The sequence below is a fragment of the Papio anubis genome, chromosome 4, assembly GCF_008728515.1.
Source record: "Papio anubis isolate 15944 chromosome 4, Panubis1.0, whole genome shotgun sequence".
Taxonomy (NCBI): domain Eukaryota; kingdom Metazoa; phylum Chordata; class Mammalia; order Primates; family Cercopithecidae; genus Papio; species Papio anubis.
Genome location: NC_044979.1, coordinates 24410245 through 24436821, shown reverse-complemented (window position 1 = coordinate 24436821; position 26577 = coordinate 24410245). Strand labels below are relative to the sequence as shown.

Genomic DNA, 26577 nt, shown 5'->3' with positions numbered 1-26577 from the left:
GCATTTGGCATAATCACCATAAAGATAAGTTTGTGAGCAGTTATACATGTTTATAAAGCATACCACTATGTGCAGGAGACTTTCAGCAAGAAAGAGAAACACCCTTGTGGGAGAAAAGTAACTGAGGAAGTTTGGATACAAGGTATAAATAAAAGTTCTATAAGGTGCCTAAAAGGTAAGGTAGATCACAGGCAACAGAGTCTTCTGTTTACCTCATGGGAGAGCATCATCTATGTGTAATAGACGTCACCTAAGACCAGGAGTTATAAGGCTCCTGCCTTCTCCTCACTGCTGTCAGGGCCTCTAGCTGTGCCCATCTTTTCTTCCTTTGTTTTAACTCTCATCTCTAGATTCTGCTTAGACATTTGACACGATTTCCTCCTTTTCCTAACTCATGTCCCTTTTCTTACAGGAAGGCAGTACCCTCGTCCTTCTTCCGACTTGCTGTGAGCAGAGTTTATTTCTATATTATTAATAATTACTTCTCAGAGACTTCCTACAGCACAGCCCAGCCAGCCTCCTCCCCTTTATCTCTACTGCTTCTCCTTCCCAGAATGCCCACTTCCTTCTCCTCTTTCAGGGTCTCGCTCAATTCTTACCTCTTCCCTAAAGCTCCTGAGCAACGCTGTCTTGGGACAGATTTGACCCCAACTGAGATTTTTCTCTTAACTCCCCTGGACTGGCACGAGCATTGCATTATCTGAGTCCAGGAGTGAGCCCCGTCTGCCAACAGTGGTAAGGGGAAAGTGATGGCCACTGCTGCCTCCAATTCAGTCCCTCTGTGAAGACCTGTAACATAACTCCAGACCAATCAGGTGGAACCTCTCTCCTCTTGTATACTTTTAACTTATATGTTTGATGTAGGTGTCTTGCTGCTCCAACCGTAATGCAAATCCCTTGAATAAAGAGACCAAGACTTTAACTTTTTCTGTATCCCCAGTGCCTGAAACAGCCCTCTCTGTGTAGTAGGGCCTTATAGATTGTATGACCAGTCGGTGATAGTGGTGACTTGGGTGTTACCTGTGCTTTATATCAGAGCCTGCATGATTTGCTTTTCCATAAAGCAGCACTGTTCCACACTTGTTCTTAACTAGATGAATTGTGTTGCTACTTTTGAAGTGTATGTGCTCTGGCAGGATTTCTCGAACCTTTCATGTGTCTGTCTTCTATTTGCTCTTCTTTCGGTTTTTATTATTCAGCGCCACTGGGACGCTTTAGTTATTAAAACTTGTGTCTCTCAAGCACTTCTTCCTTTTACCACCTCCTGTAATCACAGGAGTGCCTAGACTCCGAAGGCTCCCAAGAATTAAAAAGACACAAACTAGCACTCAGAGGGGCTAACAGGACTCATTTAGAGTCAGACCTTAGCAATTACTCATAAATTTCTTCCTGAATTTCTCCTGGTCGTCTTTGATCTCCCGACTGTCCTAGTGTAACATTCTCAAGTTCTCATATCTTCATCCCCAAAAGATTTCACACAGTCCCTTCTGGTCATCATTTTAATCATTTTGATTTTAAGTCTTTGTGACTTCCCTGATGATATCCAGTTTTGTGTCTGCTAAGATAATCCGAGCTAGAAATTCTCAGTAATCCTTATCTAGTCCTGTGTTCAGATTTTATTCACAACATGATGCTTGCAATTCCTTTGCAACAATTCTTCATTGGCTTAACTTTTTTTTGCCTTGGTCTCTGAGCTTTTAAGATTATCTTTTCTTGGACTGCAATTTTTATCTTTGATCTCAACACCAGTATCTGATCTGGGTTTTCTATTATTGGGGCAACCTCCAAAGCGTCTTTGATAATCTGTTAGGATGGATATTATTCGGCTCAGTCGAATTCTGCCTAGATTTTATCAGATCTTATTAGCGCTATTACTTATGACAATTATATTCTGAATGTAGCTGATTTCTGCAAAGGTAACACCTGCATTCCTCATCCGTTGTTGGCTTTTCCCAACTTTATGATCATGAGGCTCTAAGTGTTTGTCTAACATTTTAAAGGGCCCCTCTCCACCATACTGGGTCAAGGCTCCAGGTGAAATTCTCATAGCTCCTATGTTTTCCCTCCTTAGCCCTTATGACAAATAAAACGACACGATTATTGGTGTAATCGTTTGCTTAATGTCTATATACCCACTAGGCTTTTATGAGATAATAAGCTTTCTTTTCTTCTTCCTAGACAGGGATAAGAGACCATCAAAGGATAATAAGTTAATTCATCAAATTATCTCAAATTTAAGGTTCTCCTCCATAAAGTTTTACTGAAGCAGTTGAGTGGAAGCATAGCGTTTTGATTAAGGATGTAGGCTGGGAAACCAGACTTTGTATCCGAGTCCTAGTTTTGTCACTATTTGACACAGTGGATTGAAGGTTACATGACCTCTCTATGCCTATTCTTCCTCATCTATAATATGGGAATAATAATATTAATCTCTAGGGATTAAGTGAGTTTATATATGTAAAGCACTTAGTTGGCATTTAGCAATTACTCATAAATATGAATGTGGTTGTGTTTTAATTGTTATTATTATGTTAATACTAATGGTGCCTTCTATTGTCTATCTTCTCTCTTCATTTCAAGGTGTTCTGTAAAAATTACAGTGTTCCATAAAAAATCACCATGAGTTTGAAGTGTTACCATCTCAACTTGTCTGAGAAGCACTGTTTGTCCTTGCACAAAAAGGGTGTAAGTATGTACAGGGGAAGGGGACGCACATTCTTTGCCTTGCCCAAGGTCCACACTCCTAGAAAGGCATTCTTTCCAAATATAGGCAACAGAAGGTGTACCTGGCCTCTTCTTTCCATTCTGAATGAGGTTAGGTGCTGGCTCCAGACTGGGGGAACAACTCAGTTGCACACAGAAGAGTTTGAGGTAAGTAAGAGTTAATAATAACACCAACGCAAAGATATCATGAAGTTGAAGCTGGAGTCAGCACCCTCTTTCCAACTTAAGCTCTTTACCCCTTTGGTTCTCCCTCCAGGACAGTCTATCCTGGATGCCCTCTCAAAAAAGGCACTCTTGAGTATCATCATGTCACTCCTCTACTTTCTCCTTCCTCTCACCCAAGGTGGCAAGGATCCAGTGCTATCACAAAAGACCCTGCTCTCTAAAACAATCATATCCCACTGTCTTTGCCCACCTCACTTAATTCCCTGGTTGGAGAAACCTGAGGTCTCCCTGCCTGCTCCAACACACACACACACACACACACACGCAAGCATGCACACACGCACCCCATTCTCACTCTCTCTCTCCCATTTTTAGAGTCTCACCAGGGCCAGGTTCTCTATGCCTTATGATAAGTTCCTGAGCAACTAATTCATACTTTTGGAGAAAGAAGAGTATTAATGGTTAATTTTAGGGACTTTGGATCCAGGAAGACCTGAGTTGCAATGCCACTTTAGACACAAATTTTGTAACTGGGCAATTGCTTACCATCTTTGGGCCTCTTTCTTCTCCTTTGAAAATAGGGATGTCAATCCTATTTCAGAGGGTCGTTGGAATAATTAAACGAGATATGCGTACAGCACTTAGAACAGGCCTGGTTTACAGTAAACAATGAATAAATGGAAGTGATTATTGATGTTTTTGTACTAATCAGAAGAGTTTAGAGTAAATAGTTCCTCCCCTCACCTCCTCTCCCTCTGTCTAATTCTGTCTTCTCTGCCTGATAAAATAACTTGTTTTATGGATACAATGCCTTGTAATTCGATGCCCAGAATCCCAAAGTAGGGATTCTATTAGTAAAAGTCCAGCCTAGTGAGCAGTTTGGTGAACTAGCATGAGCAAAAACTGAGCAACAAGAGGTCTAGACTCCAATTCCTGCTCTGGGGCTTACAAGCCAGGCAGTTTGGGGCAAGTCATTAGCCCCTGAAGGCTATTAATTTCTTCTGTAAAAAGAATTGGGATAAGATGGACTTGTAGGTTCATTCTGATTTTTATATTTTATGGTTCTATATGAAAAGGTTTTTCTCTGAATGAATTCTTTCATTAATACTTAAAAAACCTCGACCGATGTATTTTTTCTTCTGAGACCTCTTATTGCATAGCTTTATCTTGACTCACATTTTTTTTCCACATGCAAAAGTGGTAGTTGAAGGTGGACTGTGGAGTTGGTCATTCTAGGTCTGGACTTCAGTACCACCACTTGGCTTTTGACCTCTCTGAGTTATTTAACTTCTCTGAGGCTCAGTGGTCTCATCTGTCTAATGAGGATAGACAGAGGGTGGATATGAAGATGAAAGGAGGCAAAATTCTTAAACCATATGACCTCGAAGGCTATAGTTTGATTGCCCTGTGGGACATTAACCACTTTTGTCTACAACTTGGCAAACTTATTTCAGAATGTCTTTTCTCATGGACTCTGAATACCTAATTACTATCTTCCTGATTTCTTCATTAATTAGTGAGTTGAGTAGAATCTTTCACATGTGCTTCATTCTATTTTTTATATAAGAATGCTGTTTTTAACTTTTTGAAAATTATTCTTTGACTGCCTTCAGACACTCTCCTCAGTAGACCGACATTGGTGAAACTCACTAGAAATGCTGATTAAGTTACTGAAAAAAAGAAAAACGATCGAGATTTGCATTTTTACACTTTCTGCCTGATTCTTCCCTATGTCACTTAGCCAAAGCCAAGCCCTACAAGGGTTAAGGTGGGGAAAATTCCCTTGGAGGAATCTCTACTTATTGGAAAAAGAAATAAGCAAAAAGCAAGATGAGCCTGGCAGAAAGAGATACTTTGCTTATGGCCTTTACGTTTATGACTAGCAAGATAATGAAGGAAGGTAATTCTGAAAGCTTTATGTCAGTTTTAACGGCCCCTCAAGCACTGAGAAAGATAATAGTCAATGGATGGTGTCCATAAGGATTTTTTCTCCTTCTCCCCTGACAGCCATTGACAGGATCATTTTGTATTTGCAACTGCTGTCACTGAAGCGTGCAGAAAAGGCCCTGTAAGGCCAGGAGGATGAGGGTTACTTCCCTGCAAGGATCTCTATTGTCATCACTATGGCAATAATAGTTACTATAATTTTCATTCTGCTTTTCTATAGAGTGTCGACTTTGTGGAGCTTAAGGCTATGGGATTCGGGTCACATAAAATCACACTAGCATAAAATCACGCTTTGTTATCTTGCAAGAGTATTTTTTTAACTGCAAAGAGAGCCTATGCAACAATATTAAAATAATTGCCAATGCAGGTCACTTGACTAATATAATTATTTATGGGATGCTAATAGCTTTTCAGACGCTTTCAGATACAGTGTCAATTTGACAGCAGTTTTTTCTCTCTCTGTTTGGATTGTTAGACCACTGCCAGTTTTTCTCCCCAAGGACAAGGCTTATCATTGGGGGGTGGGGGTGGGGAATGTAAATTAATTGGAAATCAGCTCTCAGGCGTCGTCCGGTAGTTTCTCTTTATTATCTGCAATTAAATCATAAGGACAGGAACCATGCCTTCTATTTCACTTGTATGCACCCTCATCTCCTAGCATCGCGCTCTGCATAAATTTCAACGGTACTAGCTTTCCTACAGTCAGCTTTAGAGACATTAGACACTTCCGAAGTACGACTCTGCGGAAAGAGCCCTTTGAGAATGAAGCGGGAACGTGGCGCACCTGCGATCCTAGCGTGGGATGACAAAACTCTAAGAGGGGTCTCAGGGTAGGGAGGAAACAGCGGGAGACAAAGAAAGGGGGTATAGCGAAAAGAGGTGAAAACAAGAAAGAGAAGCGAACAGAACGGACCAAAGAGAGAAAAATAACAGAAGAGGCTGAGAAAAAGAAAAGTCAAGTGGAGCTCCCAATGCCCCGCCTGCAGAAGGCGAGCTCGCGCGGAGGAGACTACAGGCCCCAGAATCCCCCGCGGTTCCCCTTGCCTGGGGTCAGTCTCCTAGGCAACCCCGCTAAACAAGATGGCGACCCCCAAGAGGGCTCTCCTGAGGACCAGAGCTTCCTCTCTCCTGAGAGGCTTGGGCAGATCCCGAACTGGAGCCCGATCGTTACAGTTTCGTTCAGAAAAAGAGCGTCAGCCTTGCTGGCCTTCTTTTCCCATGGGGCAGAAGACGAAAGGCAGGTCTAACATAGCCTCCTCCCACCTGCTCCAGCAGCTCATGCACCCGGATCAGGAGCTGGACGTGGACGGAGACGAAGACCAGAGCGAGGGCGAGGCGGGATCCGAGGAGTCCTCAGAGTCCGAAATGCTGAATTTGGAGGTGTGTCTTCCCCCCGACTCCTCACTCCCTGGCTTCATCGTCCAGCCGTCAGGCCCTGCTACTTCAGCAGCAGCTTCCTGATGCACCCCCACCAGCCCGAAGTTTCCCACACCTTGTCAGGCTCTCTCGCCTCCAGGAACGCCTCTTCCCCCACTTTTCTTCCCCTGTCTGTTACCCCATTTTCTCACCCCCTGCCTGAAATAGCTCTAAATATCTCCTTTCTTTTTTCATTAACACATTTGATTTCTTATGAGTCAAGTTAACACAGCGTCACTTTGAAAGAGTGTCTAGATAATTGTCTGGGAATTATGGCTTTAGCTTTTTCAAAATTATACTTTGACAGTCTTGTGAATAGGCAGAGTTCATCTCTGACATTGCCAGCACCTGTTGCCCATGGCTATGACATACTTCCACACTCTTCCTCAGTTTTAGTGCCGTCAGCCTCTCTCCAGGGAAAATAATAATAATAATAATAATCCTCTTTTGAAAGTGCTTCTTCAAAGACTAAGTGACTTAAAATTTGAATACATTACTTCTGTCAGGGGCATATGCCTTATACAAGCAACATGTACACACACCAGAAAAGAGCCCTAGAATGTTCAAACAGTCAGTTCATTGTGGGAGTATTTTAGGATGTGGGGAATGTTTCCATCATCCCACCTGTATTGACTGGGGTGGCGGCTTCACGTTTCACGTAACTGCTGATTCGATTCCCTCCTTTCTACAATACCTCTTCTGACCACCGCACAATTCCTCTTCTTTCTTACGCTTATTGTCGTCCTTTTCCTTTCTTAGTCCACTGCTGTCTTCTTGTCCTTTTTCACTTCTCATCACATCCCTTTTTTCTCTTGGCTTCCAATAAATTACTTTCTTTCAGAAGCGTAATTTAATTTGCTTCCTTTCTATTTTATTTACTTGTTTTTTGAGATGGAGTCTCATTCTGTCACCAGGCTGGAGTGCAGTGGCGTGATCTCCGCTCATTGCAAGCTCCACCTCCTGGGTTCAAGCGATTCTCCTGCATCAGCCCCCTGAGTAGCTGGGACTACAGGTGTGTGCCACCACGACCAGCTAATTTTTTTTTTTTTTTTAGTAGAGACGGGGTTTCACCGTGTTAGCCAGGATGGTCTCAATCTCCTGACCTCGCGATCCGCCCACCTTGGCCTCCCAAAGTGCTGGGATTACAGGCATGAGCCACCGCACCCGGCCTAATTTGCTTCGTTTCAATACACTGTTAGGTTCTTCTCTTTGTCTTGGCTGCCAGGAAACTTAGATTCAATAGTTTTTCTTAATTTCAAAGTTTTCTTTATGTTTTCTCTCCCCTTTCCTTTTCTTTGACAGTATAAATTGCTTGAAATTCTTTTCAGAAGTAAATATAATGTAGAGAAGTAGAATATTTTCTTTTCTTCTTTCTTTCTCTTTCTTTCTTTCTTCTCCTTCCTTCCTTCCTTCCTTCCTCCCTCCCTCCCTCCCTGCCTTCCTTTCTCCTTTCTTGCCTTCCTGCTTTCCCCTCCTTCCCTCTTTTCCTTCCTTCCTCCCTCCCTCTCTTTCTTTCTTTCTTTTTTCCTACTTTCTCTCCCTTCCTTCCTGCCTTCCCCCTCTCCCTCTTTCTTTTCCTTCCTTCCTTCCCTTCCCTCCCTCTCTTTCTTTTTTCCTTCCTTCCTCCCTTCCTTCCTTCCTGTCTTCCCCCCCTCCCTCTTTTCCTTCCTTCCTTCCTTCCTCTCTCTTTCTCTCTTTCTTTTCCTTCCTTCTCTTTTTTTCTTTCTTTCTCTTTCTTTCCTTCATTCTTTCTTCCTTCCCTCCCTTCCTCCCTCCCTCCCCTCCACTCTCTCCTTCCTGCCTTTCTTCCCCCTCCCCTCTCCTTCCCTCTCTTCCCTCCCCCCTTCCCCACCCTTCCCATCCTCTCCTTTCCTCTCCTCTTCTCTCCTCTTCTCTTTCTTTCACAGGGTCTTACTCTGTCACCCAGACTGGAATACAGTGGTGCAGTCATGACTCACTGCTGTCTCAACCTCCTAGGCTCAAGTGATCCTCCTGCCTCAGCCTCCTGAGTAGCAGGGACTACAGGTGTACATCAGAGCGCCTGGCTAATTCTTGTATTTTTTGTAGAGACGGGGGTCTCGCCATATTGCCCAGGCTGGTCATTATCTCCTGGGCTCAAGCAATCTGGCCACCTCAGCCTCCCTAAGTGCTAGTGTTACAGGCATGAGCCACTGTGCCCAGCCTAGGATATTTTCAGTGCTCTCACTCTGTGATATTCTTCTGGTTTCCCCTCTTTGCATCTTTGCATCTATTCATAGTCACCTTTTCTCTTTGAGGCCAAACATAATTCTGTGTTACGCCTGTTCCCTTTCACAAACTCCTTTCCTCATTTGTCCTATTTCTCCTTATTCTCCCCTTTCTAACCTGCAGTGTCTTCTGTTACTCTGATTCTTCTATTAACCACTTGGGTTCCCCTTCCTTTGTAATGTCCTTCTGTTCACTTTCAACATTTGGCCTGTTTTTTTTTTTTTTTCTCCCATCCTCATCCTCCATTTTGTCTTTCCCCTTTTTTTACTTCCTTCTACTTGAGCTAGTTCCCATTAGTTATGCTTAAGGTTGACCATAGAAAGCTATTAATTATTCTGTTCATTATTACTTCTCTTGTCTTTTGTTGATTTACTTTCTATCTTTAACAGTGACTATTGCAAAACTCTAGTGGTGTTTTTGCAACTTTGAGATGTTTGTATGGTTTCCACCAGCTTCCCCCCCAGAGGAATTCACAAATGAACCACCAGTATATTTTGTTATTCTAATTAACACATAGCTCTTTGGCTGTGGGGTTCATTAGCACTATTGTTAATCTGTCTTCAGTATGCCATTAACAAACCATAGAAGAGGTTGACATGAACTAGCTATTCGTTTTTGGCTTATAAGACACGTGTGGAACAGCTTCATTATTTCTTCCATTTATATTCTAAATATTAATTTTGTGTTTTTATTCTATTTTGGCTTTTTGTAGTATTGCATACATATTAATATGCTAAATAAACTGAAACAAAGTTTTAAAAAGAAACATTTGGAAATTCATGTTCAGTGATTTATTATTCCCATCTTAGCCTGTTATTCCCAGCTTATTCCCAGCTTAGCACCTTTGCAATGCTATGATGGTCACAATGATTATTGAGTGCCTTTAATACAATATGCCTTAAACCTCAGAAACCCTTATGAAGTAAGGGAGGCAGTATGGACCACCTGTTCAAAACACTGCTGTTGGAATCAAAGATTTGTGTTTGAGGCTTGATTCAGCCTTTTGTTAGTTGTGAGATCTTGAGCAAGTTACTTAACCTCTCTCATTGTTAATGTGGGAATTATAATAATACTTAAACAATTGTGAGAATTAAATGAGATCCTATATGTTAAACGCTTATCATAATATATTTTGATACAGTTAATAATACAAATAGTAACTTACATGTTTTTATCTGCTAACTACAACCCATTAAGTGATTTGATTAATTTAGCCTTCATTGAACAAGCATTTACTGAATGATTGCTATGCAGAAAGCACTCTTTGACTGTACAGAGCAGAAGTTTCTAGGCCCAAAAATTGATGCATGAAAAACACTTCTTTTCAGTCCCTTAATATGTGTAATAATACCTACTCCTGGGATAGTTATGAATATCAAATTTGATAAGAAACTCTACATTTAAAGTTCTTACTATAGTGTCTCATACAGAATAGACTCTCAAAAAATTATGGCTGCAATAAATAATAACAGTAACGGTAGAGAAAGATGAGAACATGATTGAAGACATACATGGTCCCTGCTCTCAAAGCGACATAAGAATGTGAGTAAATAATAGCAATTCAGCATACCTGTAGTATGTCATACAGAGATGAGTACAGCTGACACTTGGATTGCAGGGACATTGAAGACTTCAGGGGAAGGAGACTCTTGCCTGGGTGGAGAGGTGGTGTGTGGGCAGGCAGGTGGCAGCTTTTCCTAGTGATGAGTTACAGGTGAGAACAGAAGCAGCCTCCTAGGTAGGGGTGAGATTGTGGAGGGCACTGTGATACCGTAGGAACATGGACTTGGGTCTCTACACAGTGGGGAACTGCTCTGTTGGCCAGGTGGTATTAGATTGGAGGATGGTAATACTGGAGGCAAGGAGATCAGTGAGAAGATTCTAGCAAAATCCAGGGGGGAGTGAGAAGAGCTTGGATTAAGGCAGTGGCAATGGGAATGGAAAGGAAACTAAAGATAAAACATATTCAAAGTATTTAAGATGGTTCAGTTACAAACTAAATATTAGAAGTCTAGGATGACTGTTAGGCCTATGGCATGGTCTGGGGTAATATTAAGGCTGTTGTCTATCATAGGAATCAGGGACAGATGGAGCTATTTGTTAAGGAGTTGGATATATGAACCATATGACTGGGAATCAGGGCAGGGATCTCAGAGTAGGAGACATGGGAATCATTACCACTAGATTCTGGGAAATCATCCCGGAAGGAATAGGAGGGAAAAGACCACAAATAGAACCATAAAGGTACAGATACTAAGGGTATTTAAGCGGTAGGCAGATGAAGCAGGGAAGAAAACTGGGAAGGACTGGTAGAAGTAGGAGGAGAAAGAAGACCTATATGATAGGGAAGCCAAGAGTCTCAAGAACATGATGACCGGGTGCAGTGGCTCATGCCTGAAATCCTGACACTTTGTGAGCCAGAGGCAGGAGGATAGCTTGAGGCCAGAGTTTGAGACCAGTCTGGGTAACATAGTGAGACCCCATCTCTATAAAAAATTAGCCGATGGATCATAGTGGTATGCACCTCTAGTCCCAGCTACTTGGGAGGCTGAGGCAAAAGGATCACTTGAACCCAGGAGTTCGAGGCTGCAGTGAGCTATGATCATGCCACTGCACTCCAGTCTGGGTGACAGAGAAATCCCTTGTCTCAAAAGAAAACGGAAAAAAAAAAAAAAAAAAAAAAAGAAGAAGAAGATGGGAATGGGTTATGCTACAAATAGGTTAAGTGGGAAGAGGTCTAAAAAGTGCTCCTTCATTTTGCCTGTTTGAGGGTCATTGGAGACATTGGCCCGTGTGGTTTTTATGAGGTGGGTGAATAGGAGGCTAAGTGAGGTTGAAGACTAGTTGGGAGGCGAGGAAAGGAGCACTAAGGCATAAAAAACGAACATCTCTAGAGAAGATTGGTTATTAAAGGAAACTCTAGTTTATAGCTAAAGGAATCTGCAGAACTGAAGACAGCCTCTGTAGGACAGAAGCGTCTGACACATTTGTATGGCTGGAGTGGGAACAGTAGAGAGTGGTGGGTTCAAAACACAGACGAAAGGGGGCAAAAATGGTCCCCGAGGAAAGAGAAGGGGGTGGGACCCTGAGTAGAGAGAAGGCACAGTCTTCCTCTAAGACCTGAGTGAGAAGCATTAGGACAGGTGCTCCTAGGAAGCTGAGAGGCTTAACATCTGAGAGCTTCCACTTGTCTCAGAAGTAGAAGAGAAGGGCATTAGTGGAGAATAGGGCAAAGGAGTTGAGGCACTGCACAGCTTGAGAGTGATGGAGAGCTGGGTTAGTCAAGAAGGGGAGTTGAAAAGGGGCTGATGAAGAACGGGAGACTTTCATAGCAAAGAGGCCCAGCTGAAAGTCATCTTTACAGGGTCTCCAGGATGCAGGGTTGTGGGGTCTTCTCCAGCCCACTCAGCAGCTAGGGGGCAGAAGAGGTGCATTCATTCATTCAACCCATGTTTGAGCACTCACCACGTGCGAGCCACTGTTTGCCTCCTTCACACTTAGGCTTCAGCCGTCCTGAACCTTCATCGTTCTCTCAATAGGCCATGCTTGCTTTTGCCTTTGGGATTTTGTACATGCTGCCCCTTTTGCCTGTAATACTATTTCTTGGCTCGCTCTTCAGCTTTCTCTTCCCTTTGGCCAGAGTAACTCACAATTTGGGTCTCAATTGAATTGCTCTCTCCTAGGAAGATTTTGCTAACCACTTACTCCACCCTGGTACTGACATACAATAGGGGCCCTGCTCATAGTCAGCAGACACTGCTTATCTCTATTATACTATTTATCAAATCCAAAAATTGTTTGCATACTTGTCTGTCTCCCAGACTGAACTGTAAATCCCTTATAGACAGGCACCATATCTGTTCACTGATTCACTGTGTCTTATCCATTGAGCCAAGCAGAGTGGCTGGCATGTGCTGGGTATTCTATAGATTTTTTTTCCCCTGATGAATGACGAACATGACACAGTCCTGCCTCAATGCAGCAGTTGATTGTGAACTTGATTCTGATTTGTATATGGATGGGGTAGTTGTAACCAGGGGACAAGGATCAGAGACTTGAAGATAGAGAGAAATTGAAATTGCCTATGGGGCCAGGTGTGGTGGCTCATGCCTGTAGTCCCAGCACTTTGGGAGGTGGAAGTGGGCTGATCGTTTGAGCCCAGGAGTTTGAGATCAGCCTGGGCAACATGGTGAAACCCTGCCTCTATAAAAAAAAATGATAAAAATTAGCCAGCCATGGTGGCACATGCCTGTAGACCCATCTATTTTGGAGGCTGAGGTGGGAGGATGGCTTGAGCCTGGGAGGTTGAGGCTTTGAGCTGAGATCACAACACTACATTTCAGCCCAGGTGACAGAGCGAGACCATGTCTAAAAAAAAAAAAAGAAAAAAGAAATTGCCCATGGGCTACCCAGTAGGGAAGGGAGTATAGTTAGACGGGAACAGATAGACTCTGAGAAAGGTGTCTATCTGTGAACAGACTGGAGATTTTGTTGTGGTCAGTGAACAAGTTCAACAGGTGCTAGATAGGTTGAAGGATAAGCAATTGTGGGATTAGAGTGGAACACTGGGGTCTGAGGTTTCCAGGGTGGAGCAGTTTAGCATGGTGACTAGGTCCAGGGCATGGCCGTGAGAGTAAGCTGTCTGGAGCTGAGGCAGTAAAGAGTTGTGCATGTGTGCATGTGCTGGGAATAGGGTGTTGGATGGCCATCCATAGGGATTCTGAAGCCACTCAAGATAATGACAGGAGCTTGAAAATGACCAAAGATCAGAAGGAGAAGACATGATACTGCCAAATGTCAGGAACCTCAGGAGGTGTGAGGAGGTTATTGTGCAGACTGCTGCCTTCCCCAAGGAAAAATGGTGACAGTGTTGCTCATCTCCATGTCAGTGGCTAAGTTGAAAAATAAGCATCCACCTGCTAGACGTGAAGATGCAGTGTCTTCATATTTCCAGGAAATGGATGAACTTCAGAGGGCTAGGTGGAAAGTTTGGAGGGAAGGTAACATTCCTTCCCGGCCTTATGTAATAAATTAGAACTTCATTTAGAAAAGTAAATGTGTTTTGCCCATTTTGTGAACAGGCTGATTGGCATAGATGAGTGAAACATTAAGATGCAGAATTTCTGACTTCATCAACTGGTAGTAACAAAAATCGTCATCTATTGGGAACACTGTGTTGCACATACTGTGCTGTGAGTTTTATATCCATTTTTTTCCTTTCTCTAAAAATATTAAAAGAAGGTGCAGGGAAGGAATGACTTTCCCTCTACTCTCCTGGCTTTTATAGCTGGGTCTACAAAATAAACTGACAACAGGTGGATTAACAGGAGAAAAGGTATTATACATGTATTAAGTTTTAATAAATGTTTAATGTTTGTAGGGGACATTGCAGGAAAAAATAAAAGTGAATAATCAAAAAAGCAGTGAGATTTCAGATGTTATGTACCATCTCAACAGGAGAAGAGGAGAAGGGATTCTGGTCACTTAGGGGAGAGTAAATGCTTTTTAGGGAATAAATAGTCTCTTAGAAAAACAGACGTGAGGTATGAAAGTTTGTGACAAAGTCTTTCTGAGTGTGACATTGACTTCTGGTCTCCTCTCCTGAGTGGGTAAAAGTCATTCTTCTGTGTTTGATGAAACCACCAATGGGGAGGAATTTAGGACAACTGAGTTTCTTTTGGAGGATCTGCCTTTAGGCAGATAAAGGGAGTTCAGAAAGAGCCTTTCCCTGTGTTTGCTGTTTTTCAAGTGCCTTCAGCTCAAAATAATCAATATACCAACGTGGCATATTTTAGAGCGACATGTCCTGAATTTCTTCAAAGGTAATAACATTTCCTATTTATAGCTGAAAACTACAAGGCTCAGTGAAAACTTTACCTCCCCAAAGTCACACATCCAAAATGGCAGGGCTGGGGTTCAAGCCATGCCTGCCCAATTCTGAAGCCATGTGCTGCCTCCCCGTTGGTGGTATTTACTTCCCTGAATCAGTGGAAACTTGCCAGGAAAGAAACTCTTTATAATAGCACAAGCCTACATGCGTATGTCGTCAGTACCTACAGCCGGAGCAGCACTGTTGATTCCTGAATTCATATAGAGGACTTAGAAAAAGGATATTTTGCCATTATAGTCTATATGCTAGTCATGGTTAGTTATGTTGGTGTGACTGATGTGATCACTATGTTTTGTGTCCTCATGTTGATGTCAGTGTCAATGTGTTGGTCATTATGGAGCTGAAAGCAGCACAAACATGATACTGACCTACCTGTTATCTCTTTTGTCTGTCATTGTTGGAGGAAGGGCATGTCAGGGTGCCATTGGTCCGTGTGATGTCTATAGACCAAGGGCCAACCTTCTTATGGAAATGATCATCACCTTTTTAATAATCTTGTACATTTTATAAATCTAGCAACATTGACTAATAGGAAGTGAACTGAAGGACCTGTTTTCTCCAGCACGAATACCAGATTAAGAGAAATAATTGCCTTAATTTGATGTAACCATCCTTTAGGGTGTGGGTAAGCAGTCAAATGCAGTGGTTAGGACAGTTTTGGAGAATTGCCCTGGGACTGGACAGATTGGGATTTTCATTCCAGCTCTGTCACATACTATCTGTTTAGTTTCAGGCAAGTTAACCTCCAAACCCTAATTCTTCCATCTGTAAAGTGGAGATAAGAGTACCTATCTCAGTGTTGTCCAAAGGATTCAATGAGTTCATCCATTGAGAGCTGTTAGTGCAGTGTCTGGAATAGAGAACCACTCAATACCACCACTGATACTACTGTTTCTACTGCTACAGTGTTCACTCAACTTTGAATGCCTAATGTAAGTGACCACCTGAAAAAACCAGTGCCAATGAAAACATTGATTTGGCAGATAGTTATTTAATTATATGTAATACGTATATGTTATCAACACAGAATTTTTTGGGGGCTTGGTAAATTTTGGAGGGCTCAGCTCCTGGGTATAAAATATACTAAATAAGTGTTGGATATGACAAGATAGATTATTTCTTTTCTAATGAGAGTCTTTTCTTTGTCTACCTTTCTGGGTGTTTTACAGGAGGAATTTGATGGGGTCCTGAGAGAGGAGGCCGTGGCCGAAGCACTCCATCACTTGGGGCGCTCAGGCTCTGGGACTGAGCAAGTCTACCTCAATCTGACTTTGTCAGTGAGTATGACAAAATCTCCATTGGCTGGATACAGCTTGACACTGGCTAGACCATATTCATTTTCTTCTGTACTCATAGCTTTTGTAAGGGCAGAAAATCTTGGAGCCTTGCATTTGACGGAGACTGTTGATAAGAGATATTTATGTAAATATTAGACTCCAGAGAGCTCTGACCAATCCAGTAATCAGCCCCCCAAATTTCTTAGTTTTCATTCTCTTCGCACTCTATTTCTTTCATCTTAAGTAGTCTGTATTATAGTAATCAATGCTTTCTTTCCAGGAGGTTGAATTTGATTCTGTAAAACCAATCAAAGACTAAGAATTTTCTCTCTGATCAGTGGAAGAAGCATTAAACTTTATATCTGAATCCAAGGGAACAAAGTATTTTGATATTGACTTTCCCCACTAAGTATGTCAAGAAATAAGAGCCTTTGAGCTATATCTTACTTTCCAAAAGATACCTACCATTAAAGAAAAAAATCTATTATTATTCATCAGTTTTTAAGATTTCAGTACTCGTCATAGAGTAGCACAAAATCTTGGCTTCAATTTTATCAGAAGAGAGGCTGTAAGAGCAAACTACTGGGAATACTTGCTTCTTTCCTCATTTTGTTTCTCTGTAGTCCTAGGAAAACAATTTAAGTCATTTTGCCTCCTTATATTGTAAAGCATTAAATATTCATTGGAGATCCACAGAGTAAATTTAGCTACATATGAGAAAAAAAACCGCACATTGAAATTTTACCATGGCACCATGATTTGGCGAAAGGGTATATATAATTCACTGTAAGCCTGTTCTATCTTGGATTTGAATGAGTAAGCTATGCAAGAAATGTTAAGCTGTTTTCACCTTTGCTAGTTCCATGGGCATGTCCTTCAAGGTCAGCATATTAAAACAGTAATCTTTTTCTATTTTCACTTTATAACATTTTATGGATGACTCAGTCAGTCAGGCAATAACATACAGGGACCACCCTGTATGCATTGCACTGTGTTCAATGCTGGAATATGGTATATAATTCCAGCAGCCAATGCATCCCCACACAAGCCCCTTTCAATCAATATTCTACTTATGTAGGTACTGCTATGCCTTAAATTGATCTACCCCAAAAAGCAATCCTTTAAATCTTATTTCAGCTGGATGGACTGAGGCTTAATTTATTTTGCCACTGACCTCCTTACATTTGAGATATTACACGTTGAATTACTTTGACTTAATAACCTGTCTTACTGAATACACTTTCTTAGAGTTGCCTGGTTTGGTGATTTTTTTTTTCCTTTATGTCTTACTTATGTTATATGTTATTTTTTTTACTTTCTCTTATTACTTGTGTACATATCTTCTCTTCTACCAAAGTCATAAGTTTCTTAAGGGCTCAGTATAGCTCTTTTCCATCATTGTATTTTTCATCATGCCAAGCACAATGCCTTATACATAGTAAATATTCAGTAAGTGTTTATTTATTATTACTGTTCTAGCGGCCTTCATTAAGCAATCACCATTATTCTATATGAGAACCTGCTTATAATGACTCTTCATTGGTTTGCTTTTTTTCTGACTCTGACATCACGACATAAAACAGTCATAGAAGTCTTTGTTCCACTCAACCGAATTCCCCTCAACGTCACTTGAAGTTGACTAGAATCAAGATTTCCTGAAAAGAATTTTGGACAAGGATTCAAGAGACTTAGATACTGCTTCTCTGTCACTCACTTGCTGTGTGATTTCAGGCTATTAACATACCTCTCTGTACCTCACACCCCTCATCTCTAAATTGGGAGTAAGCGGCCCTACAGATTTCACAGCTGTGTTTGATCAGATGCGATTATTGTGAAAGAGCTTTGAAAATGAACCCGGTGAAAGTGTAGGTAGTATTGTTATTAATGATCTCCTGATGAGCTGTGAATTCTCTTTAAAACTTCATTTAAATTCTAGACATTTTTTTCTTTTCTTCTACTAGATAAAGGCCTTGTCTTTATTGCTATTGTGTGATTTATTAAAAGAAAAAAAAAAAGACTGTTCTAACGGTCTCCATGAACACTGCTTTAAATTGGCCTTTCATGTTGTATTTGTTTTTGCTAACAACACTAATATTACTAAGCTATTATTTTCTTCAAAGGAAGGGCTTTTTTTTTTTTTAATGGCATCTGTTTTGAGATCCTATTAGTAGCAGGCTTCAGATTTTGTTCTCTCACTTCTATACTTGTGAAAGAAATTCTGGATTTCTTTCCATCAACAGTTATTGCAAGAAGGCTGAGTAGTAACCTGATAAAGCAACATTAAGGTCTTTTACCTTTTATTTTCTCAGGGTTGTAATTTAATTGATGTTAGCATTCTCTGTGGATATGTTCACCTACAGAAGTTGGATCTTTCAGTGAATAAAATTGAAGGTATGTAATTGTCATTCTAGATTGATCACTGAATTTTCTGAAAACTTAAACGTTACAGTAGGTAATATGGTTTAATAATACCAAACTTGATATAACTAATTTGTGTATCAATTTACATATTGATCCTTTGCTTTCCATGCAAGAAAGGCACCGATAACTGATGAGAGAGAAAAAGGCACAGATCTGCAATATTATGATGTGGCTGAGATGCAGTCAATGATATTTAAGACTAGGAGATGGAATGTTGGCTTTATTTTTTCCTTTTAAGAGATCGATCATTACTTCTTCAATGCTCCCTGAATATTTAATGATTTCTTTTCTTTTCCTCTGTTAGTTACTCAGTGCAGATGAATTAGTCTTTTTTTTTCTTTAATGGATTCTTTTCTTTATTTTGCTTTTGATTTATATTTTATTGCATTCCTTATTTTGCATTTTTAAAATCTTATTTTTAAAATTAAAAAAAAATTTTTTTTTTAGATGGAGTCTCACTCTGTTGCCCAGGCTGGAGTGCAGTGGCATGATCACAGCTCTCTGCAACCTCCACCTCCTGGGTTCAAGTGATTCTCCTGCCTCAGCCTCCGGAGTAGCTGGGATTACAGGTGTGCACCACCATGCCTGGCTAATTTTTTGTATTTCTAGTAGAGATAGGGTTTCGCCATGTTGGCCAGGATGGTCTTGAACTCCTGACCTCATGTGATCTGCCTGACTCAGCCTCCCAAAGTTCTGGGATTACAGGCATGAGCCATCACACCTAGCCATCTTATTTTTGAGACAGGGTCTTGCTCTATCACCTTGGCTGGAGTGCAGTGGCGTGATCACGGCTCACACAGCCTTGACATCCTGGGCTCAATCAATTCTCCCACCTCAGCCTCCTGGGTAGCTAGGACTACACACATGCCACCATGCCCAATTTTTTGTATTGATTGTAGACATGGGGTTTCACCATGTTGCCTGGCCTGGTCTTGAACTCCTGGGCTCAAGCGATCTGCCTGCCTTGGCCTCCCAAAGTGCTGGGATTATAGGTGTGAGCCACTGTGCCTGGGCCTACATTTTGTGTTTTAAATCTGTTAGCTCTTTTATCCTTATTATTGAGCACCAGAGATTCACAGATACATATTTTTCATTCTTTTTTTGCTGTCTTTGTTTAGTTGATTCTTTCAACTCTAACTCCACCATTTGTAGTTCCATATAATTTATTTGTTATGACACCTTGTTCACATTTAATGAAATTAGTCCTACCATTGTCAAATTTTCTTCAAAGCTTGATCCTTGTTTATGTTTTTCTGATCTTATTTGAAGTTGACAGTGTACAATGTTTTTCTTTAGATTTCTAGGGAAGTGAGCAAATCATTACTTCTGACCTGCTTTCTTCACTGATAATCTTTCCGCTTGCTTCTTTTGCCTGCCTTTTTTATGACAAATAAATGTTGCTGATATGTCTTCTCTGTTTGATTTTGTTTTTTTCCCCCCTTCTAGGACCCTAATAATTAAAGTCCACTTTTTAACGATTAAGAAATATTCTAGCCCGTTTTCATTCTTAAAATGCTACTGTTTTTGAAAGACTTTTAATTATTTTTTTTCCAGTTTTCTAAAGCTTTATTATGGAAAATTACAAATATGTGCATACATAGAATTTTGGAATGAATATTTGGGTTCAACAATTATCAGTCCATCTATATACCTTCCTGCCCCGCTTCCCCAGGGTTATTTTAAAGCAAATCTCAGATGGTCCTCTCATCAGAAGGCCGTGAGTTTTCTAGTGTTTCTGGCAGGAGCACTTGGCCTACTCCATACCTCCGAGGTTGTTTCCATTTGCCGGGTAGGAAATCGCGGGGTGGTGGGGGCCTTGCCAATGCTCAGTGCTGACAACAGGAGCAGGGAGCCCACAGTTACGCTCCAGGCGTTCCTCTTCAGTCGGGTCAGTACTCGTGAACCTTGGATGGCACATTTCACTAGTTCATCAACTGTTTGAAAGCCTCCTGTGTGTAAGGTACAGCGTATTTTTCTTTTTGTGATGACAGCCTCACTGGTCTCCGGGTGTAGGCCAACTTCAGACTGCGTCCGAATCACCTGGCAGCCCTGATAACACAGATTTCTGGGCCCCACTCTCAGGGTTTCTAATTCCGTAGGTTTGGGGTGGGGCCTGGGAATTTGCTTTTCGAACAAGCTCCTGCGTGAGGCTGATGCTGCTGGTCCGGGACCACACGCTGAGAATCAGTGATGGAGACACGAGGAGCTCCTGCCCTCTGGTGGGCAAGGAGGTCACTGCATTGATAGGGACCACAGGCCAGCTCAAGTTCAAAGTCCAGCAACCCACACCAGGGACTTTTTTCTGTCTTGATATGAAAACACTGGCTATGTACAGTGTGTGAAATGCACTCACCATCTCTTTGTCTCTAGCTCAGTACTAGCTGCTGCCTCTGCTTCAAGAAGGATCTCCATTTACCTGCCCACAGAAAGATCATCTTTCCTGAGGGTCTGGGTGTCCTGTGAAGTTAGTAGAGTTGAGACCACTACTGGCAGACAAGTAGCTGAGCTCAGCGTGGACAAATTGATACCAATTGGAAAGCAATCACAGTTTCTCCTTAGGTTTCCTCAAAGAGTTCTTCCTTGATTTGCTGATTCATTTCCAACAAAGTGTTAATGTCTCAAAGTATTGTCTCTCCTAGAACTATTTACAGTTAGTAAGGAAGGGCATGGTTTCATCCAGAGAAATAACATAGAAATTGGGGGGAATTTTCTGGCTTCAGTGACTATTGAAAAGGGAAGATACCAGGAGGTCCCTTACACAGCGTGTCCCACCCATCTCAGGGCAGGGCCCCAGCTACTCCAGACTGGCTTCCTTCCCCAGATCTGCATGTGTCTGTGCCACCTGGAGAAAGGTAGAAGCACTTTGCTTGGCTTTGGGTGAGGAGGCTCCACTCTCCCACTAGAGGCCGTCCCCAGGGGGTTGTAATAGCGCATACTGTGATCTAGAATGAGGAGCGAGAGGGAAATGCTAGTATTGTTGCCATTTTCAGGCGGAAAAAGGACTTATTGGTAGAGACAGGGCCATAACCCTTCCTGTGTGACCCTTCCTGATTCCTTCCCTAATTCATTCCGCTACCTCTGTGTCTGCTGTAAAGTCATAAAGAAATGTAAAACAATAGTTCATATCTTTTATCTTTTATATGTAATTTCATTAGCAGTATCCTTTATTAGCACAGTAGTCCTTTACTTAGTATTCAAGATTCAAAGTGTGTGCTTGGGATAAAATGCAAAACTCGGATGTGCATTTGATCCAATCCAGAGTCAAAATCAAATAACAGCAATGAGTTAAATCACTTCAAATACTTAATGCGATCTGGTGCTAAGTCCAGCTGAAACAAAATTTAATTTACAACAAAGAGAGTTTCCGAATTGTGGCATTTCCACTCTTTATGAAAACATCTAATTTAGTTACTTAAGGGCTAATTATCAAGAGGATTATCAAGGCTTTTGCTTCTCATCCTTTTCTCAAAGGCTGGCAAGTTTTGTAGCATTTCACTGTTAGCGGGAGAGGGAGCGGGCATGAGGAAGAGGTCACAGGGATTGGTTACGTGGCTGCCCCCAAAACAGGGCATACAAGGATTGGCCACCCCTGCAGAAGAGGATTAAATTATTGACTCATCGAGAGTTTTCCACATTTTTTTTTGTATGTTTCACATACTCCTGATTTTATTCCTCTCACTCATATGGAATAATTAAGATGTCTTTGCAACCGTTATAATTTTAAAATATTCTGAGGTCATGTATACTGTTTTTAATGCCTTTGTCTTGTTATTTTATTGGCTCACCTTATTCTGTATCTGTTTCCCCCCCCAGATTTATCTTGTGTGAGTTGTATGCCTTATCTCCTAGAACTTAATGCTTCTCAAAATAATTTGACTACATTCTTCAATTTCAAGCCACCCAAAAACCTCAAGGTAGACTTTATGAATACATTAATTACACATGTTTAGGGGTTTGCAAAAGTGCATTAAATAAGCAAAATACCACTCAAATAGAGAATTCAGAGAGAATAAGATACAGAGGTAAGTAATGTAAGTTTCTGAAATGAAATAAAAAAGGCGACCTTGTGTATCCTTTATTTTGGAAAACGGATATGGTCTGTCAATGGATAGGCTTTCAGCAAGCTTTGTTCAAACCTAGTGTTCAAACCAATGAACTTTCCTCTGGTCTCCTTTTTCCCTCATTTGAATAGTAGTTATTATTGCACTTTTTTGTTATTATAGCAGAACAATTTTTTAAAAATATTACTTGGAACATTTTATTTAAAGAAATGCATTTCATTGTGTATATTTGAGATGTACAGCATGATGGTATGGGACATATAGCAGAATTAATTTATCTGAAAAATGTTATATCCGAATAATCTGTAAAAATGTCCTAGGCTCAAACTTTGCCCTTTTATTTATCCAACTTTACTTTTTAACAAAAGAATGCTTTCAGATCTCCATTCTTGCTTCTCTGCACTTGCTTTTGCATTTCTGAAGCAGAAATAAACTACCTGTGAACAGCGGTGGATGGAATAGTTTGCTATGCCCTAGAGCAGTGAGTCTGTTGCTTAAATGCATGCCCAAATCACCTGTGGTTCTTGTGAAAAGGGAATTCTGACCCGTTGGGTCTGGGGTGGGGCCTGAGCCTGGGATTACTAAACACCTTCGTGGTGATGTCATGCCACTGATCCATGGGTCATATTTAAGTAGCAAGGTCAGAGAGAAGTGGTTCCTACACTTTTCTGCACTTTGGAATGCCCTGGGAGAGTTTTCAGACCTACTGATGCCCAAATTCCACTGCAAGAGATTTTGATTTAAGTGGTCCAAGGTAAGGCATGGGCTTTGGACATTTTCTTTTTGGAGATAGGTTGGAGTGCAGTGGCGCAGTCTTGTCTCACCACATCTTCAGCCTCCTGGGCTCAAGTGATCCTGTTGCCCAGGCTGGAGTGCAGTGGCACAATCTTGTCTCACTCTCACCGCAACCTCGGACTCCTGGGCTCAAGTGGTCCTCTCACCTCAGCCTGAGTAGCTGGGACTACAGGCACATGCCAAAACACCTGGCTAATTTTTTTTTTTGGTATTTTTTGTAGAGATGGGGTTTCACCATGTAGCCCAGGCTGGTCTTGAACTCCTGGACTCAAATGATCCACCTGCCTCAGCCTCCCAAAGTGCTAGGATTACAGGTGTGAGCCATCACGCCTGGCCTGGACGTTTAAAGAGACCATCAGGTGACTCTAATGTGCTGACAAATCTGGAAATGATCACCCTGGGTTTTGTGATTAGTGTTGTTATATTGGACTCAGATATTTAATTAAAGTTATTTTAAGGAATGGACATCAACTATTGCCTTTTATTATCTATTAGTTTTATTTTATTTACAAACCAAATTAACTTAAATCCAAAATATTCTATGGAGAGTTGCACAAATAGGAAAATCCGTTTGAAATCAAGAAACAGACATTCCCTTATACTGATGAGAGACCTTAATTTTCAATTTTTCTTCTATTTTATATCATTCCGTTATCAATAGCACACTTTTTCCCTTTGAAATTGTAGTTTTTGCCAGGGTGACATTCCTTTGTGCAGGAAGCCGCACTAAGTGCCTGTCTGTACTCAGTGTGGGGCCGCAGGGTTTTGAGGTTATCAGGAATTGAATTTGCAGAGCTGACTTGCTCCTCCTTTTGCTGTTCCAGTTGCCTTGCCTGAAGCCACAGGGCAGTCATTCATGGTAACAGCATGATCCCTACCCCAGGAAAAACTTTGGAGTTTCTCCCTTTCATACCCCTTCCTTGCACTCTCCCAGAAAGACCCCACAAACGAACAAAAACAAATCATAGACCCCATCTGAGTTCTGAGCTCCTGGAGAATTACAAGCAAATATATTGGTCATTTTAGAGAAGTGTGTACCAAGTGCCAGGCTGTACCCTGAGGTGCTGCGAGCCACTGTGAGCTCTGTGTAGACCTGGGAAGGAATGATGGTGGCTTCCTGGTGTTTGTCTTCTTTTCTTTTCTTTTTTTGTTTTTTTTGAGATGGAGTCTCACTCTTGTTGCCCAGGCTGGAGTGCAATGGCGAGATCTTGGCTCACTGCAACCTCCACCTCCCAGGTTCAAGCAATTCTTCTACCTCAGCCTCCTGAGTAGCTGGGATTATAGGCACGAACCACCACACCTGGCTAATTTTGTATTTTTAGTAGAGATGGGGTTTCACCATGTTGACGAGGCTGGTCTCAAATTCCTGACCTCAGGTGATCTGCCCGCCTTGGCCTCCCAAAGTGCTGGGATTACAGGTGTGAGCTGTTGTGCCCAACCTCAGGTGTTTTCAATGTATTATTTAATCCCGCCAATAAAGCTGTGGGGCAGCTGGTACTGTCCTGATACTGAAGCATGAAGGGTTAAGTAACTAACTTCACCTTTGCTGGGAGGTAGCAGAACTGGGATTGAACCCGCCGTCTGAGACCCCACAGCCCGCATCTTTCCAGTAAGTCAGGCTCGTGTACTATCCCCCACCCTCTTGAGAAGCTCCACTTCCTTTTCATTTAATATCTATGAACCTGGTACCACCAACCAGAGAGAACATGCATTTGCTAGAGTGGGGACTTGTACGTACACTCTTTTTGTATTTATTAGAATGCTTTTGCTCTTACTAGGTGAAAAATGTTAATTTGACTTGATGGCTACTTTTTCCAAGCTCTAGGTTCCAATGGGAGTCCAAACAGTGGCACAAACCCCTTTAAGGTCTTTCAAGAAACCTGACTGGGCGCAGTGGCTCAGGCCTGTAATCCCAGCACTTTGGGAGGCTGACACTTGAGGTCAGGGGTTCGAGACCAGCCGTGGTCAACATGGTGAAACCCCGCCTCTACTAAAAATACAAAATTTAGCCTGGCGTGGTGGTGGGAGCCTATAGTCCCAGCTACTTAGGAGGCTGAGGCAGGAGAATCGCTTGAACTGGGAGGCTCAGGTTGCAGTGGGCCAAGACTGAGCCACTGCACTCCAGCCTGGGCGACAGAGTGAGACTCCATCTAAAAAAAAAAGAAAAGAAAAAGAAATCTAATATCATAGCTACATAGAGAGCATAGTATTAGCTCCCCTGCCTGAGGTGTAGTTACACAGATGTCATGCTATGGCACCAGAAGCACCAGGATGAAAGGTGTTCATGAAAACGTGTCAATGATAAGTAAGCCCTATATGATAAGTTTATTCCTAGTTTATTATTATTCTATAGAAGAAAAAAATGAATGTTAAACTCTATTTACATCATGCCAAACTGACTTATTTCATAGTATGCATTTTACCTAGCTCCCATTTGCATATGCATACATTTGGTGTTCCGATTTTTTTAGTAACACTTTTATTTGTACATTTCTGTTTCTTCATATGGTCTGCTCACTTATTTTACTAAGTAGTCCTGTTGCTTGCTATATTGCAATTCACTTCATCAGTTTTCTATGCCATTTGACTTGTATCTAAATTAGTTTTTAGTATTTACTATATAAAGTTTTTAGTATTTAAAGGATTTAGTATTTAATGTGTTGCTAAAATAATCTCCATAAATTTGGGGGGTGAAATCACTATTTTAAAGGACATGGAAAAATAAGAATAGCACTTATTATGTAATTGATTGATGGTTTTCCTGAAAATGATTATCATGTACCCAGCATATTATGAATGCAGTGTTTCTAAAACTTGAGTTTTTCTTTCCTTAAAAAAACTTTTTTGTTTATCTTTTGCCAGTAGGTGAATAATTAAAGTTATTTAATATTGTTTTTTAGTCTTACATGTTTGACTAGAAACAACAGATGTTGCTGAAAATGCTTTCCTACAGTAGTCAACTTTGAGAAAGAATGTAAAGTTGAAGAGGCATTGCCTGGAGATGAATAAGAAAGACTAGGCCGGGCATGGTGGCTCACACCTATAATCCCAACAATTTGGGAGGCCGAGACGGGTGGACCAGGAGGTGGGTCAGGAGATCGAGGCCATCCTGCCTCATACAGTGAAACCCCGTCTCTACTAAAAATACAAAAAAAAAAAAAAAAATTAGCCGGGTGCGGTGGCACACGCCTACAGTCCAAGCTATTTGGAAGGCTGAGGCAGGAGAATTGCTTGAACCCGGGAGGCGGAGGTTGCAGTGAGCTGAGATCGCACCACAGCACTTCAGCCTGAGCAACAGAGTGAGACTCCACCTCAAAAAAAAAAAAAAAAAAAAATTGAATATTTTGGCATTTAGAGAGTATCATGGGACAATATATGGAAATAGGAATAGAAAAGATAAAGGAACAGGAAAGAAGATATGCACAGAAATGAAGTGAATACAGTTTACTGGGCAGTAGAGAAAATAAAATGGTTGTAGGTAAGGATGAAATTGAGGTAAATCCTGCAGGAAGACCAAGGAAATTTAAAATAAATGCTAAAAGTGGAGAGCATGGCTGCAGGAATTGAAAGTGTTTAGGTTATTGGGAGGTTCCTGTGCAACATAAGGAAGAGGCCTTCTTACTATCCTCAAGGT

The 26577-nt window shown here is 41.4% G+C and overlaps 1 protein-coding gene across 9 annotated transcripts in view; it reads left to right on the top strand.

The window, feature by feature from the left end:
* The first annotated feature begins 2580 nt into the window (after positions 1-2580).
* Positions 2581-26577, top strand: part of LRGUK (leucine rich repeats and guanylate kinase domain containing) — a 129305-nt gene continuing 105308 nt past the window's right edge. For 3 of the 9 annotated variants that reach the window (XM_031665147.1, XM_031665144.1, XM_031665142.1), the window contains exons 1-5: positions 2644-2689; positions 2771-6216; positions 15559-15666; positions 17976-18057; positions 21901-22001. In XM_031665147.1, coding sequence (XP_031521007.1) covers positions 5917-6216; positions 15559-15666; positions 17976-18057; positions 21901-22001 — 591 coding nt within the window. In that variant the 5' untranslated portion in view covers positions 2644-2689; positions 2771-5916. Of the gene's footprint in view, positions 2690-2770; positions 6217-12829; positions 15322-15558; positions 15667-17975; positions 18058-20457; positions 22002-26577 lie in introns of those variants that run through there. The other 6 variants (XM_031665143.1, XM_031665145.1, XM_021936282.2 and 3 more) reach the window with 6 other exon arrangements.